At 40.6% G+C, this 14,874-nt stretch overlaps 1 protein-coding gene across 2 annotated transcripts in view; it reads left to right on the top strand.

Annotated features, from left to right (window-relative positions):
- The window catches only part of arhgef7a (Rho guanine nucleotide exchange factor (GEF) 7a), a 38,690-nt gene that overhangs the window by 16,894 nt on the left and 6,922 nt on the right, over positions 1-14,874 (top strand). The window contains exons 7-21 of one of the 2 annotated variants that reach the window (XM_085433584.1): positions 868-956; positions 1,652-1,746; positions 1,940-2,035; positions 2,286-2,408; positions 4,614-4,752; positions 4,839-4,898; positions 5,012-5,158; positions 5,521-5,607; positions 5,720-5,798; positions 5,886-6,025; positions 7,917-8,138; positions 8,286-8,379; positions 8,688-8,777; positions 9,206-9,385; positions 13,270-13,369. In XM_085433584.1, the coding sequence (XP_085289710.1) occupies positions 868-956; positions 1,652-1,746; positions 1,940-2,035; positions 2,286-2,408; positions 4,614-4,752; positions 4,839-4,898; positions 5,012-5,158; positions 5,521-5,607; positions 5,720-5,798; positions 5,886-6,025; positions 7,917-8,138; positions 8,286-8,379; positions 8,688-8,777; positions 9,206-9,385; positions 13,270-13,369 (1,741 nt within the window). The remainder of the gene's footprint in view (positions 1-867; positions 957-1,651; positions 1,747-1,939; positions 2,036-2,285; positions 2,409-4,613; positions 4,753-4,838; positions 4,899-5,011; positions 5,159-5,520; positions 5,608-5,719; positions 5,799-5,885; positions 6,026-7,916; positions 8,139-8,285; positions 8,380-8,687; positions 8,778-9,205; positions 9,386-13,269; positions 13,370-14,874) is intronic. The other variant, XM_085433583.1, reaches the window with a different exon arrangement.

The raw sequence follows: 14,874 nt of genomic DNA, 5'->3' as shown, positions 1-14,874 counted from the left end.
GGGGCAATTTTTCCTAGGCACGGTTAGTTGAGTGTAATTTAATTTAAACACTACAGACTAACCGACTATTGTTGCTGACAGTATGCATCCTGGCAGCACGGTGGCACGGTGGTTAGCACTGTTACTGCACAGCAAGAAGGTCCTGAGTTCAATTCCACCATCAGGCCGGGATCTTTCTGTGTGGAGTTTGCATGTTCTCCCCGTGTTTGCGTGGGTTCTCTCCGGGTACTCCGGCTTCCTCCCACCGTCCAAAGACATGCAGTTTGTGGGGATAGGTTAATTAGATAATCCAAATTGCCACTAGGTGTGAATGTGAGTGTGAATGGTTGTCTGTCCCTGTGTGTTGGCCCTGCGACAGACTGGCGACCTGTCCAGGGTGTACCCTGCCTTTCGCCCTATGACAGCTGGGATAGGCTCCAGCGCCCCCCGCGACCCTGAAAAGGATAAGCGGAAGCGAATGGATGGAAGTATGCATCCATCCTTGTATGATTATGATGTGCACATCTCCTCGTGGCTGCTTTTCAGCAGGATAATGTGCCATATGGCGAGGCTCAAATCAGCTTAAACTGGTTTCTTAAATATAACGGTGAGTTCACTGTACTCAAAGGCTACAGTTAGAATCTACAGCAACTGTGATGATTCCAGCACTTTGAATCTGAGCCACGAAGAATTAAGGCACTTCTGAATGGATAAGGGGGTCCAACCTAGTGCTGTGACGGTGTACTTAATAAAGTGTGCAGTGATTTATAAACTGTGGGTAGACAAACTGGCTTGTTGATGTGGTTTGTGTAATATTGAATTCAAAATAGCTTGAGGGTCAGTGTATACTTGCATCAATCACATCATTTGTTTCCCTTCTGATCGCAGACAAACAAGTGTCCCCCAAGTCTGGCACCCTTAAGAGCCCACCTAAAGGCTTTGACACATCTGCAATCAGCAAGACGTACTATAATTTGGTAAGCAAGCAACTTAACAGTTTTTTTTTTTGCTTTCTCCTGTTAGTATTATTTTCCTCCATGCACCTCTGTGGTTACTATCTTTGGCTTTTCTTGTTTCACGTCTTCCTGTTTTTGTGTGGGTCTTTGCTTTTTTTCCTTCTGTTAATGACCTTCACTGAAAGAAGCTGTCCTCTCAGTTATTTTGCCTTACATGATGGGCAAAATTGTTTTATCACACTGCATCTTTATCACATAGTAGCTACTCTGTGTATGGTTATCTGTATATGTGGGTCTTTTGGCTGATTATGTACAACCGACTGCATTAAATGAATATTTTAAAAAAAAATACTGATTTTATTAAAAAAAAAACTGCCCCTTATTGGAGTTATAAATATTTTGCATTGTAATCCATTTTTAAATGTAATGCTGGAGGTCAGCACTGAACCCAAAGCTATGTTTTTATTCATTTATTTATTGTTGAAGATCAAATTATGTATGCATCTTCTGTTCTTGTGTTATTAATTACCTTGACAGAAATTGTGAAAATAATTGATACACTGTGTATTTACATCCACATTTTAATCTTGTATTTTGGTGTGCACTAGAAAGCAATCAAATAAATATTTAACAGAATGAGTGTTATAGCCGTTCTGAATGACTATAACAAGTCTGTTATTATAGATAATAATTTAATTTCTCTCCTTTATTTTTAGGTGTTACAGAACATTTTAGAAACAGAGACTGAATATTCCAAGGACCTTCAGAGTCTCCTGATGAACTACCTGCGACCTCTTCAGAATATTGAAAAGTATGACTCACTTAGACATAATGCGACATAACATGCAGTTCTTTTGAAATGTATAAAATTCACGTGAATTGTTTGTTTTTGTTTTTTTGCATAATCTAAAGGACTAAGTTGGCAGAAGTCCTTGGCTTACTTGTACGTGTTACTGAATCATTTTTTTTTACCAATCTCCGTACTTCATCACTTTTTCTTCCAGACTGAGCAGCTCAGATGTGGCTCTGATTCTGGGAAACCTGGAAGAGATCAGCACCTTCCAGCAGATGCTCGTCCAATCACTGGAGGAGTGCACCAAGTTAGTCCCTCCCAGCACACACAGCCCCACTGCAGCAGCATCTTCACTGTTTCTCAAGACACAGAAGGACATCTAGTGTTGGGCTGCATGTACTACAGGGATATTGGGCTAGACTGTACTTAGACTATGGAAATTTACGGAATTACACTGCATATGTGCATATTGCCTCTTCTTAGTGTGGGAGAGTTAATATAGGTGTATTTTGACCTTCTGCGATCCTATTTTTTATTTTTGTTTTTTATCTGTTTAGGCTTCCAGAAAGCCAACAAAGGGTGGGCAGCTTCTTCCTCAAGCACATGCCACAGATGAAGGCTCTCTATGTTGGTTACTGCTCGAACCATCCCTCTGCAGTTAATGTACTCACCCAATACAGGTATGCTCATATCAGCTGTATTTAGTATCATTAAACAGTGACGTCGGCCTTTCCCACACGTGGCACAGCAGGTCGTACAAATGACCGTGTTAACAAATCTTGTTGACGTTAAATTTGGTCTTAGCTTCCTCTTGTTTAGGCTTGTCACTGTCATCATCACTGTCCAGTCGATATTCCATTGTTACACACACTGCTGTTGAGGTGTTTTTTTTTAAATTTAATGTATTTGCAGTAGTAAATTACAGACGGGACATCGTAAGAGGCTTAAGGTGGGGCACACTGAACCATTAAGTTTGTGAGATGGCTTAATTTCACCTGATGCATGTCAGCTAGTTATTAAAACAAGTGACCAGAAGATAGCCATTAGCAAAGTAAGTAGATCCAAGAACAACAAGAATGACCACACAGGTAACAGTTTAATGCTCCATCAGTGTTTGGACAGATTGTGCTTTAACAGAAGAGGAAGTGCAGTATTCTCTTTCACTCATGTGTCTGACGCATTAGCACAAACTCTATCTGGAGGTGATAGGCTGAATGTAAATTTTGCTCAGCAGTCTTAGTAACATGAAATTTAAAGGAGCTGCGAGGACCTCTAGAGGACAGAAAATTGAGAGAGATTATCTCGAGTGAGCTGTAGAAGCTCACCTGAGTCGCATCTGAAATATGAAGTTTGTCAGCCTTGTAGATACTTATTGAATTATCCGTCATTCTAAACGTGTCCATAGGCTTTCTAACGTTACTGCCTGGATGGATTGTAACAAATGCTGTCCATATGGAGGTGCTGAAAAGGCAGTGTGTTATTTATCATTTTACCCCTCAGCCTGAGAGCCTGATGGATGTAATGTCGTTACATGAACACAATAACTCGAATGAGGCGATATAGGATATCAAATTGATATCATAGGTGCGTCTATTAAAAAACCCTTGAACAAATTTGAAACTCAGTGACTTCGACCTCAAAGTGTAGGTAAGAGGTCAGGTTTTCTAAAAACAAATCTTGTGAATGTGATAACTCACTAAGGATTTTCAAATTTATACCATATGAGACAAATGGGTAGCAATTTAAAAAACAAAATACGGACTTTATAAAGTGGGCAGCACTGTTGCCTCACTGCAAGAAGGTTCTGAGTTTGACTCCACCATCTGGTCGGGGCTTTCAGGGTATAGCTTGCATGTTCTCCCTGTGTCCGTGTCTGGGAGGGGTTCTCTCTGGGTGGGTTCTCGTAGTCATTCAGGTAGTGGGGTTAGGTTAATTGATGAATCTTATTTTGCCTGTGAGTGCAAGTGATTGTCTGTATATGGTCTCTCTGTGTTAGCCCTGTGTCAGCTTGGCAACCTGTCCAGGGTGTACAGGTAGCTATGAGAGGTGGGTTTTTTAAAACTGGGTTTTCAATTTTTTTTTATAAAAATGTGTTTTTAGCCTTTTGAAAGTGGAGGACTGTGTATAAAAAAAAGCTAAAAGCAATTCACATATTGACACATTGTTTTATGTTTGATGAAGTCCTCTGTGGTAGTGAACAGAGGCAATATTACCAAAAAAGTATCTTTGTACAACAAATTATGGCTCTAAGTGAACATCTCACGTTGGGCTTTAAGTCACAGTGAGAGGAATAGTCAAGATTTTCTGACATTCTTACAGAGCATTGATGAATTCATTTCAATTTAATTTTATTTATACAGCGCCAAATCACAACAACAGTCGCCTCAAGGCGCTTTATATTGTAAGGTAGACTCTACAATAATACACACAGAGAAAAACCCAACAATCATATGACCCCCTATGAGCAAGCACTTTGGCGACAGTGGGAAGGAAAAACTCCCTTTTAACAGGAAGAAACCAGAACCAGACTCAGGGAGGGGCGGCCATCTGCTGTGACCGGTTGGGGTGAGAGAAGGAAGACGGAATAAAAGACAAGCTGTGGAAGTAAGCCAGAGATTAATAGTCAGTCAGATTAGTCAGATTTTTAAAAAAACAATGTGCAGATTGATTGAAATAATAGGTCTAGCTGCCTCCATAAGCCTCCTTATGAAGGTAACAGGAGTGAGCAGCACAATCAGAATGCCAATTAGGATGGTTTGACCTTCAGTGGTTCTTAAAACTATTAAATAACTAACAAAGCCAACTTATGTGTTGCGTGCAGACCCTGTGATGATGCTGTTTGTGGTGTAGCTTAAATGTTTTGTTTGTCTTTGGTTCTCTTGCAGTGATGTATTGGGAGATTTTATGGAAGGGCGCGGTGCTGTCAGTCCCGGGATCCTCACCCTGACCACAGGCCTCAGTAAACCCTTTATGAGGCTGGACAAATACCCCACACTACTTAAAGAGCTCGAGAGACACATGGAGGTGTGTGTGTCACTGGATAGCCATTTTTCTTCAGCTCCTGTGTTTAGCTTTTTTTGTTAAATGTACAACGTGCCTGCCCTTTTTAGGAGAATCACCCAGACAGACCAGACATCCAGAAGTGCATGTCGTCTTTCAAAAGTCTGTCGGTAAGCTGAACTCGCTTCCTCTCCAGACAGACACAACACGTAACCAGACTTTCTATGAAATGAAGTGGTTTAAGAAAAGATTTTGAAACAGCCGTCTGTCTCTTTCACGCCAGGCTCAGTGCCAGGAGGTGCGGAAACGAAAGGAGCTGGAGCTGCAGATTCTTACAGAATCCATCCGGCTGTGGGAGGGGGATGACATCAAAACCTTAGGCTCTGTGATCTACATGAGCCAGGTCTTGGTCCAGAGTCAGCTGTCAGAGGTATTTATTTGGCTCCTTCATCTATACTTCGCTCTGCTATAAACTGCTGCAATATTCGCTTCCTGTAAATATAATATTAAAGTGCATAAATTGTAGTCTTTTGTACACATAGTACAAATAGTTAGTTCAATGCAAAGAGTCAAAATAATTACTGTTAAAGTTCAAGTTAGTGGTAAAGAAATGTGTCCCAAAACTCGCAAAATTTAAATTAAAGCTAAAAACAGTTACTGTTTATACCTGCCTAACCTTTGCTGCTGCAGCCATTTGTTCATCTGTAGACTTTGAAGTGGGCTATACAAGCTAAAGGCATCCTATTTGTACAAAGAAATGCTTACTCATACTCTCTACACTTTCTGCTTTAGGAGAAAAATGAGCGTTACCTCATGCTCTTCCCCCACATCCTCCTCATGCTGTCTGCCAGCCCCAGGATGAGTGGCTTCATATTCCAGGTCAGTAGTCTCATTTATTTATATATATATAAAATAAATTTAAAAAAAATTATTTGTTTGTTTTATTTTTTCTTGCATGTCATGTGTATGATGTGGTTATTTCACTCTCCAGGGAAAACTGCCCCTGGCAGGCATGACAGTAACCAAACTAGAAGATTGCGAAGCCCATAGAAATGCTTTCGAGCTCAATGGTAAGGGCACGTTTTACAAGCAAGATGTTGACTCATTCCTGTGGATTTTTATTAACACTTTAAACAATACTGTCCCTGTTCCTGCAGGCACAATGTTTGACCGTCTCCTGGTGATATGCACCAACCAGCAGGACCTGCAGGACTGGGTGGAACACCTGACCAGACAAATCAAACACACTGCAGCCACAGCGCCCAGCCACAAACCACTCACTGTTCCCTGCCACACGGTCAGAACTCAGTGATTAACATACCCACATGTAGATCATTTTCTTTCTATTCATTGAAACCCAGAATATATTGATTTCTCACTGACTGTGACCCTTTAATTACAGTGCATTATACATATAATCACCTCAAATGATGATGCAAACCCACGTGAAGTGGCTGATTACTTTTACTGGAATTGACCACAATACACAATTGCATTTACTGAAATTAACTTTAAAAATGCATAATATTTAGCATTTATCCTTAGAAAGAACAAATTGATATAATTCTATTTTTGGTGTACCCCTGTGCATGTTGGTGACACCACTGTGAAATGAGTTAAATGCCATACATAGGGCTGTGTCACAGATGTATGTAGTGGAGTTTTAGCATGTCCAACCAGGAGTAGATCTCTGGACACTCAATATGGAAGCGTGATATACCATATCTGGTTCAAATATGAATATGAAGCTGCCAAACAGGAGGGAAAGAACTTTCTACACACTTTCTGCAGAGAAGCTTTGTGGATGTAGTAAAGGAGAGGACATGCAGAGGGTTGTTGTGACAGAAGAGGATGCTAGGGATAAGGTGAGGTGAATGCAGGTGATGAACTGTGGTGACCCCTCACAAAATAAGACGCTGCAAACATTTAGTTTTCTTGAAGGAGGCATTTTGTGTCTTAAGTTTGTGCCCACAATCAACCGAACATTTATTCGTGACATTTTTCAGTCCGCAGTGCTCAGTCCAGTATGAATTACACATTTCCTGCTCAGTTGTTTGGTGTCATGATTATTTAATTGTGACCGCAGTAACCATGTTTATGCCCACCCCTCTTTAGTTAATTTCTCCAGGTTCCTAAGGTTTGAGGGGTTCCTTCCCATGACCTGTAACTCTGTCAACAAACTCTCAGTAGTGTTCAGGCCGAAGCTCTGGGTGTGTCACTCCAAATCCATTTTTTTGTCATTTCTTGAATAATTTGGCTCTGTGTTTTGAATCGTTATCTTATTGGAAGGTTCATTGCTGCTCAAGTCCAAGTTTTTCGGTAGCCTGGCTTATGCTTTCATTGAGAATCTAGATATAATAGTCCTATTTCATGACTCCACCAACTTTTACAAGGTTTCCAGGCCCATTTGCTGAAAAACAAAGACCAGTGCATTATACTCACACCTCAGCGTTTGACTGCTGGGAATGTATTTTTGGGTTGAACGCTTCACCTTTCTTTCACCACTCCTCTGCTCCCGAAGAGCAGTGTCTGTTTTGAAATCGGTTTTCTGTAGGTTCGCCTTGGTTGCGACATGTGGGTTACTGTTGGCCTCACGTAACACTTTTCTTGTGAGAAGGGGCATCATCTTGGGTTTACTATTTCTTTGGACCTTGACTGTGTGGAATTGTACCTATTACTGATCTTTTTAGGCTGTGGCTGCAGGCATCTGCAATAGCTTGGTCATGGCCTTTGTAGCCCACGCCATCCTTTTGAACTCTCACAATGTGTGACCTGAGGTCCTTCACTTATTCATCTGCTTCTGACCGTGACCTGATTGTTCTTTTTTAATCAACTCCCCTCAATTTATAACCCCTAGAAATTTTCTGAAAATCAACATGGCTTGCATTTATTGCCTCACATTATAGAAACATCTGGAACGCCCTGGGTGTCCTGCACTGTAAACAATTGTCTTGATAGATACTGAGGCATGTGAAGATAATTTGGAACAGGGGTAAAAATTAAACATTAGTATTTTTATTGCTTTTTGTTGTGACGCTTGTTTGCTATTCTCATGTATGAAACAGCAAAAACACCTTTTTGTAAGCGCCAAACAAATGAAGAGTAAATCCGTACAGTTATTGTTCTTCTTTGCAAGCTACATATTCATTGTATAATTCACTCACTTTGTTGCTTCTCGTCCCCCTCAGCTCCCATCTCACCCTCTCACCCCATCCCGACATGGTGAGAACAGGGCCTTGACAGTGGCTCCTACCTACCACACCCTGCCTCACCCATCCTCCCATGGGACACCTCACAACACCATGATGTGGGGCCCACTGGAACCACCAAATACCCCCAAACCATGGAGCCTGAGCTGCCTGCGACCTGCACCCCCACTACGGCCCTCTGCCGCCCTCTGTTACAAGGAGGTAAACCTGATTTACGTTGCTTATGTTAAAACTATATAATCCTAATGCTAAGAAACTGTATGTGCTAGTGAAATGAATAATGATCCTTTTTTAAAAATTAATATAGCCTGTTTATAAAGTATTCTACCGTTTGCCCTTCATGTGCAGGATCTTAGTAAAAGTCCTAAGAGTGTGAAGAAACTTCTTCCCAAGCGCAAACCCGAGCGGAAACAGTCTGAAGAGGAATTTGCCTTGAGGAAGAGTATGTGTAAAGTCTTTTATTTTCATATGCTTAGTCTTTTTTGCCTCCATAAAAAGTAATAGTATGACATTTAAGAAATGGCTGAATTGCTGCCTGACTCTACGGAAAACTGCATATTGTTGTGTATACCTCCTTTTCCTTATAGATTAAACAGTGCTGCTAAACTAATAGCTTGTTCTCTCCCTACATTTTACTCACTAGACGGCTAAGAAAGCGGTATCAGTCTTCCTATTTCTTTCATAGTGAGAGAACAAAGACATTAGCATGTGAATTAAATGTGCTTTTTCCTGGCACCGTCTCTTTCTCAGGCACAGCTGCTCTGGAAGAAGACGCCCAAATCCTGAAAGTTATCGAGGCATACTGCACCAGCGCCAAAACCAGGCAGACTCTTAACTCTAGTAAGAAAAAAACAAACTCTTACCCGTCCAGATATACAAACGAAAGAAGAGAGGTTCATACTGGATCTTGCTCTCTTTGTAGCAGCTGCATCTGTATTCTGTACTCAGTGCCTTTCTTTAACTTTATTCTGTACTGACCCCTCTAACAGTATCTCTTCTTCTTCCTGTTTCTCCTCCATTCCTTTACTTTTGGCATTATTTTCCTTGAGTTTATCCTTTCCTCATCTTTTATTTGATGCTTTTCTATAATTTTATCCATCGTCTCATCCTGCATCTTCCATTGGTTTTATGATTTGCCATTTGTTGCGTGTTTGCGTATGCTTCCTCCTTCCTCCCTCCCTCCCTGTGCCGTCACTCGTCTTTCCTCGACCACCATTTCCTCCTCCTGCATTCGCAACATCACTCTCAACCCCGCCCACTCCACCCAGCCTGGCAGGGCACCGACCTGATGCACAACCACGTGCTGGCCGACGTGGACCAGTCCTGCGTGGATTCGCCGGGCCGCCGTAGCAGCGTGTCCCGGCCAGAACTGACCTCTGACCTTTCAGAGGACTCAGACTATGACTCCATCTGGACCACGCACAGTTACAGAATGGGCTCAGTGCCACGCAAGAGCTGCATCTCTCACCAGAACTGAAGACCGTACAGTACTGCCAAGCTGTGCTGTGAAGTGAAGTACAGCCTGCTTACCTCTTTTCTCTTCAATGTGTTTGAAAAAAAAAAGATTTTTTTAATTTATCTATTTATTTTCTATTATGATTTTTCAATTTTTTTGTTAATTTATTTGTTTTATTTATTTTTCGACAGTTTGTTTGAAGATGTTTCAGGCATCTCCCTGTTGCCTTTGCCATTTCCCCTTTTATGTGCCTCCTCTCTTTCTGTAGTTGTCATGCAGTAGGTGTTTGATAATTTATTGTTAATTTATCTTGAATGTGACCACTCCCCTGGTTTGAACATAAATGGGGTAAGCTCTCAGGAGAGAGTACAGGGATTTCAGAGTGGAATATGTGGGAGGGAGACCCAGGGGTGGGAGAAGTGGGGACTGAGCTTTTCCTGTCTGATATTCAGATGTATTTCAGGAACGACTGTATTCTATTTACCATGTACTACTCCTCTCCAGTATGTGTTTCTAGAGTATGTATGCTGAAACATAGCACAGATGCTACACAGGTACAGGCACATATCCCCCTGCTGTCTGAAAATATAACGGAATGCAAATGCAATATCCAAATTATCGACGTTTAATAGAATTTTCAGAACATGAAGTTATACCCGTGTTGCAAACCCGTGACAGCATGAAATTTAACATTCCAGATAGCTTTTGTGTGTTCAGTCCAAACTGAATATTCAGTGGTTTAATTAAATATTCAGCGCCTAATAGTTTGCCAAATTCAGTCCAATTTTTTTGTCCTTTGTCCATAGCTGCTACAGAAAGAGAAGATTATCACTTCACTCTCTGAGTAAGGTGTTACTAATTTGATTAAAGTCGTTCTACCAAGACTGATAAATAATAAGGTTCTGACCGTCTAAATGACCAAAAAACTCAATTTCAGACTTGCCTATAGTAGTATGCAGATGTACAGATAGTTTTAGTACGTCTCTTGTGACCATTGCAAATATAATTCTAGCTCTTTGGTATCAGGTGGGGGGGACAGACTATCTGCAGGACTACATACCACCGCTGGCATTAAGTAATTGGACATAATTTGTTTTCCTTTGATTTTTTTTTTTAAGCGAAGAAGTGACTTTTATTACTATTCCTTTTGATAGTTTACTCCTAGTGTAGTCTCTAAGGCATGATCCTCAGTCTGATCTTAAAGTGGATCCATTATGCTTTTCCCAGTTTTCTCTTAAATATACAGTTTCAACTTTGAAATACAAGTCAAAATCTCAGCCTTCAGGATTCAGTGCTCTAAAAGCTTAGTTTGACATTCATTTGTTCTTTTTTCGGAATACATAACAACACGTCGAGATGTATGACGATAAAGAGAGGGGTCTTCTTGATACATCTTCTGTTTGTAAAGACAGCCAATAAGGAGAAATTTGGTGGCTTAAAAGGGAGAGGAGCTAAAATAACTTGGATTAAAGTCAAGACCACACAAAAGACCAGTATAAGCTAAATAAGGATTATTATGAGCAATAATCATGCAAAGACACTCTAGTAGAGTCAAGGAATAAGAATAGGATTTTAATTGGTCCCCTTTAATGTCTAGTTATGTTTCTGTCCGTATCACAGGGTTGCATTTATATAATGGTTTAATACTCAAGTTAATGAATTATTTAAATAAAAGGTTTCATATAAAACAAGCAAAGGGTGTCAGTCTGTGAGCTACAAGCTAAAACGGTTACAATCCTATAGTAGAAATTGAACGCCTTCGTTTGATGGGGGATATGTGTCCCATACGTTAAAGAAACAACTTACCATTTGGGGAAATGCACTCACTACATTTCTTGCCAAGTTCTGTGTGAAGAGTGATAACACCCACGTTCAGTATGACTCTGAAGCTTAGCATAAAGAACGAGAAGAGCTAGTCTGCCTCTGTCTAACGGTAATAAATCCAACAGCTAGGACCTTTTTAAATGTCACCGTTTTAATAAACAAAATTAAGCAGGTTAATTTTAGCCAACTAACTGGTGCTTGTTGACTGACAGCCCCCCCTTTTTTTTAAGTTGTGCTAGGTTTTTATGCTAGTTTTGGCTAAACATGTTGCAGCTCCAGCTCTAACCCTGCAAGCATGAATTGATATCAGTTTTCTTATCTCACTCATTCATGGGAAGAAGCATTTACTTGCGTCCAACTTTGAGTCATGAAGTCGCGTTATGTTCCAGGAGAACAGCTTGTCAGCCATGTTTACTAGCTTTCAACGTCAACTAGCTTGACAGGCTTCTCAGACAGGAGAGGATGGTTATAAAATCACAGATGAAACTAATAACTCTGGGTGTAGCTCTTGTTGTATGCTCTGACAATTTCAACCACACAAAGATGTTCAATGCCATTTGAAAACATCACCCCCTTTTCTTTCTTTTTTCCTTTCTTTTTCTTTTTTTGTTGTTGCAACAAACTAGCACCTATGCTGTGGCCTCATTACCGAGACTTGCCTTCGTGTTGTCCGGCTTGTGAGGCTTCCCATACTATCTAGCGTTAATGACTATTTTTATGAAGAAGTATTTTTCCAGTCTTGGATATTAAAAGTACAGGCTGACATCCTCTTACAGTAAGCAATGTAAGTGACATAGAATATATTGGTCCATGTTACAGTTTGAACTGCTCTTTTTTTTCTTCTTCTTCTTGTATTTATTATTTGGTATAAATGCTCCTTTTTAAAAAATTTATTTATATTTTATTCTGTATGCCGATGTTTACAAAATGATCCCTGGAAGAATCGTTTGTTTTCTTTTTGAAATTTTCTCGGTCTGTATCAACGTTTACACAGAATTTATGACATGAAGTGTTTGAGTTCTTTTGCACAATCATGTAACAGGCCAGTGGGTGGGTTGAGGGATAGAATCTGTTAAAATTCTGTACTTTTTGTCGTCTGCCTAGAGTGTGTATGATATAATCCTAAAGGTAGACTTAAGTATTCAGTGTTACTGTAAAGTAAATGCTCATTTGTGGTGTAAATGCTCACCCTCTGTGTTTTGATAGCATTGAGGGGTTTAAAAAGAAAAACAAGCAAGAGAGAGAGAGATCATGATTATACAGGAACATTTCTATGTGAACTACTTGTTCAGCTCAGAATACTGTCAGAGTGGACTTGAAATCTAAAGAGCACATAATGACCCTTTCTGTAAATACTAGTCATCTTGGAGCAAGGAAAAAAACCCATTCAATCTTCTATGAGTATTTGAGCTAAGAATATCACTGTCCTTATATCATGTGCTATATTTTGTGACAGGTGTATTCTGTGGTTTAAGAAACTAAGTCGAACTGTGGGACAGGCAGGGTGACGAGACTAACTGTCTTTAGCCAACATTGTCCTCTGTGTGCTCAAATGTTGTATTCAGTTCACACATGTAGCCATGTCTTATCTGCAAACAGCGCCTTCAGTGTATTTGTTCTACACTGCTGAAGTGTTCAAGTCCCAAACGCTGTATTATGAGTTTTGAATAAATCTGTCATTTGGTAGACGTTGGCATTCATGTGACTTTGTTTTTGCAGAACAAGTATGTGGTTTCATTTGGGAGAGATGGTGAAGTCTTTGCTAGTTTCAAATTACCAAGGTGTATGACGAATGGTCACATGACTCTGTTTTTGTGTCTCCCATTTGCTTTCACTATCCTCTGTGTCTTCTGTCTGAAAACTGGTCTGTGCATGACTAACACACAACTACAACCAGCTGTGCGTGTTTGTGTCTCTTGGATGCTGTGTGTCATTCCAATAAAATTCGGATTTTGGTCTTAAAAAAGGAAAAGTCATTTACCAAAGATGACTGCACTGGCTTACTGCGTTCGGAAGTATCATCTGTTGAAGAGCTGTTCTGTGTTGAAACAGGGCCACAAAGGGAAACAGGGCTCCATGTGATCATCCCCGGTGAGGAGAAAGTACTTTTGGAGGATCCCAGTCGCAATGGACAAAGTACTTTGGAAGAAAAGTAAGATGATGGATGACTCTCTTTTCCATGCTTCTATCCTGGTTTATGCCTAATGTCTTTAAATCCTGTAATACTCAGCTTAGTCCTTGCTGTATTCTGTATGCGGTGCTTATAGAGCTGTGGAAAAAGTATTTGCCCCCTTCCTGTTTTTTTTTTTATTATTATTTATTTTATCTTTTTGCATATTTGACACACCTACCTGTTTCAGATAATCAAATTTTACCTACCTGACCCTGTGTGGAAAAGGCTAATAACTGCTTGTGCTACGCGCGGGCAGCAAGAACTGCTTTCAAGCAAGGGATTTAGGCCCAGTCTTCTTTGAAGAATGGTTTTGATTCAGACAGATTGGAGGGTTTGTTTATTAAAGCATGAACAGCCTGTTTAAGGTCATGCCAAAGCATTTCAATCAGGTTTAAGGCTGGACTTTTGGTCAGCAGTGGTTTTCTCCTTAGAGACATCCAAGGGAGAGCTCCTTATTGTTGAATCATGAACTCTGACCTGAACAGAAACGAGGGAGACCTGCAGTTCTTTAGATGTTGTTCTGGGTTGTTTTGTGACTTCCTGGATGAGTCGTTGATGCACTTGTGGAGTACTTTTGGTAGGCTGGCTCCCTCTGGGAAGGTTGCCCCAGTGTTCCAAGTTTTCTCCATTGGTAGATAATGGCTCTCACCGTGGTTCACTGGAGTCCCAAAAATGGCTTTGTAGCAATTTCAACACTGATAGATGTCAATGACTTTGTTTCTCATCTGTTTTTCTTTAAATAATGGTGTGAAGTGTTGCTTTTAGACCACTTTTTCTGACAAGTTCTATTTTAAGTGATTTCTTGATTCACAGTTGATTCATACTAATATAGAAAACTGTTGTTGGAACCCTGCGTCATTACTGCGAGCTAGCTGAAGGCTCTCCTCACCATTTGAGGTCTGTGTTGAAATGACAGTTGTGTTACAGTTTTTTTTTATATAACCGTAGTCTAGTGAGGAGTAAAATAAGTTGTATAAGGGTATGTGTCAGTAGGGGTGGGCGGTATAAACAGTATACCATAGAAACTATGAATTTGGCCAAAGGTAGAGATTTTGACTATACCGCTCTGCCGCAATAGCGCATGTTGATGGTGTCATCAAGCTGCGCCTGTTTTGGTCGAAAGCATCGCACCGTCTGCAAGCAATATTGTCTGCAAGCAATATCGTCTGCAAATTGGGCGACAGTAATAGTGAAGAGACGAAGCACGTTTTGGAATATGAGGAAAGCGAAAAACTGCGCTTCCTCCACTTCCGTACCATTGATTGATTCATGCTGAATTCTCTCGCAGCTGCTCTATTCCCATGTTGTTGCAGTATATTAATGACTAACCTCGTATTGTGGATGGATTATCTCAGTTGTTGTCCTGACTAGGGATGGGTATCGTTTAGGTTTTATCCGATACCGGTGCCAAACCGGTACTTTTGAAATGGTGCCGGTGCTTAACCCTTTAAAACCGGTCGGAGCGGGCACGCTCCATTTTGCGC

The sequence above is a fragment of the Copadichromis virginalis genome, linkage group LG16 (genome assembly GCF_057382275.1).
Source record: "Copadichromis virginalis isolate Kocher_CV1m ecotype Utaka linkage group LG16, C_Virginalis_male_GT1.1, whole genome shotgun sequence".
Taxonomy (NCBI): Eukaryota; Metazoa; Chordata; class Actinopteri; order Cichliformes; family Cichlidae; genus Copadichromis; species Copadichromis virginalis.
This window is presented reverse-complemented; position numbering and strand designations above follow the sequence as displayed.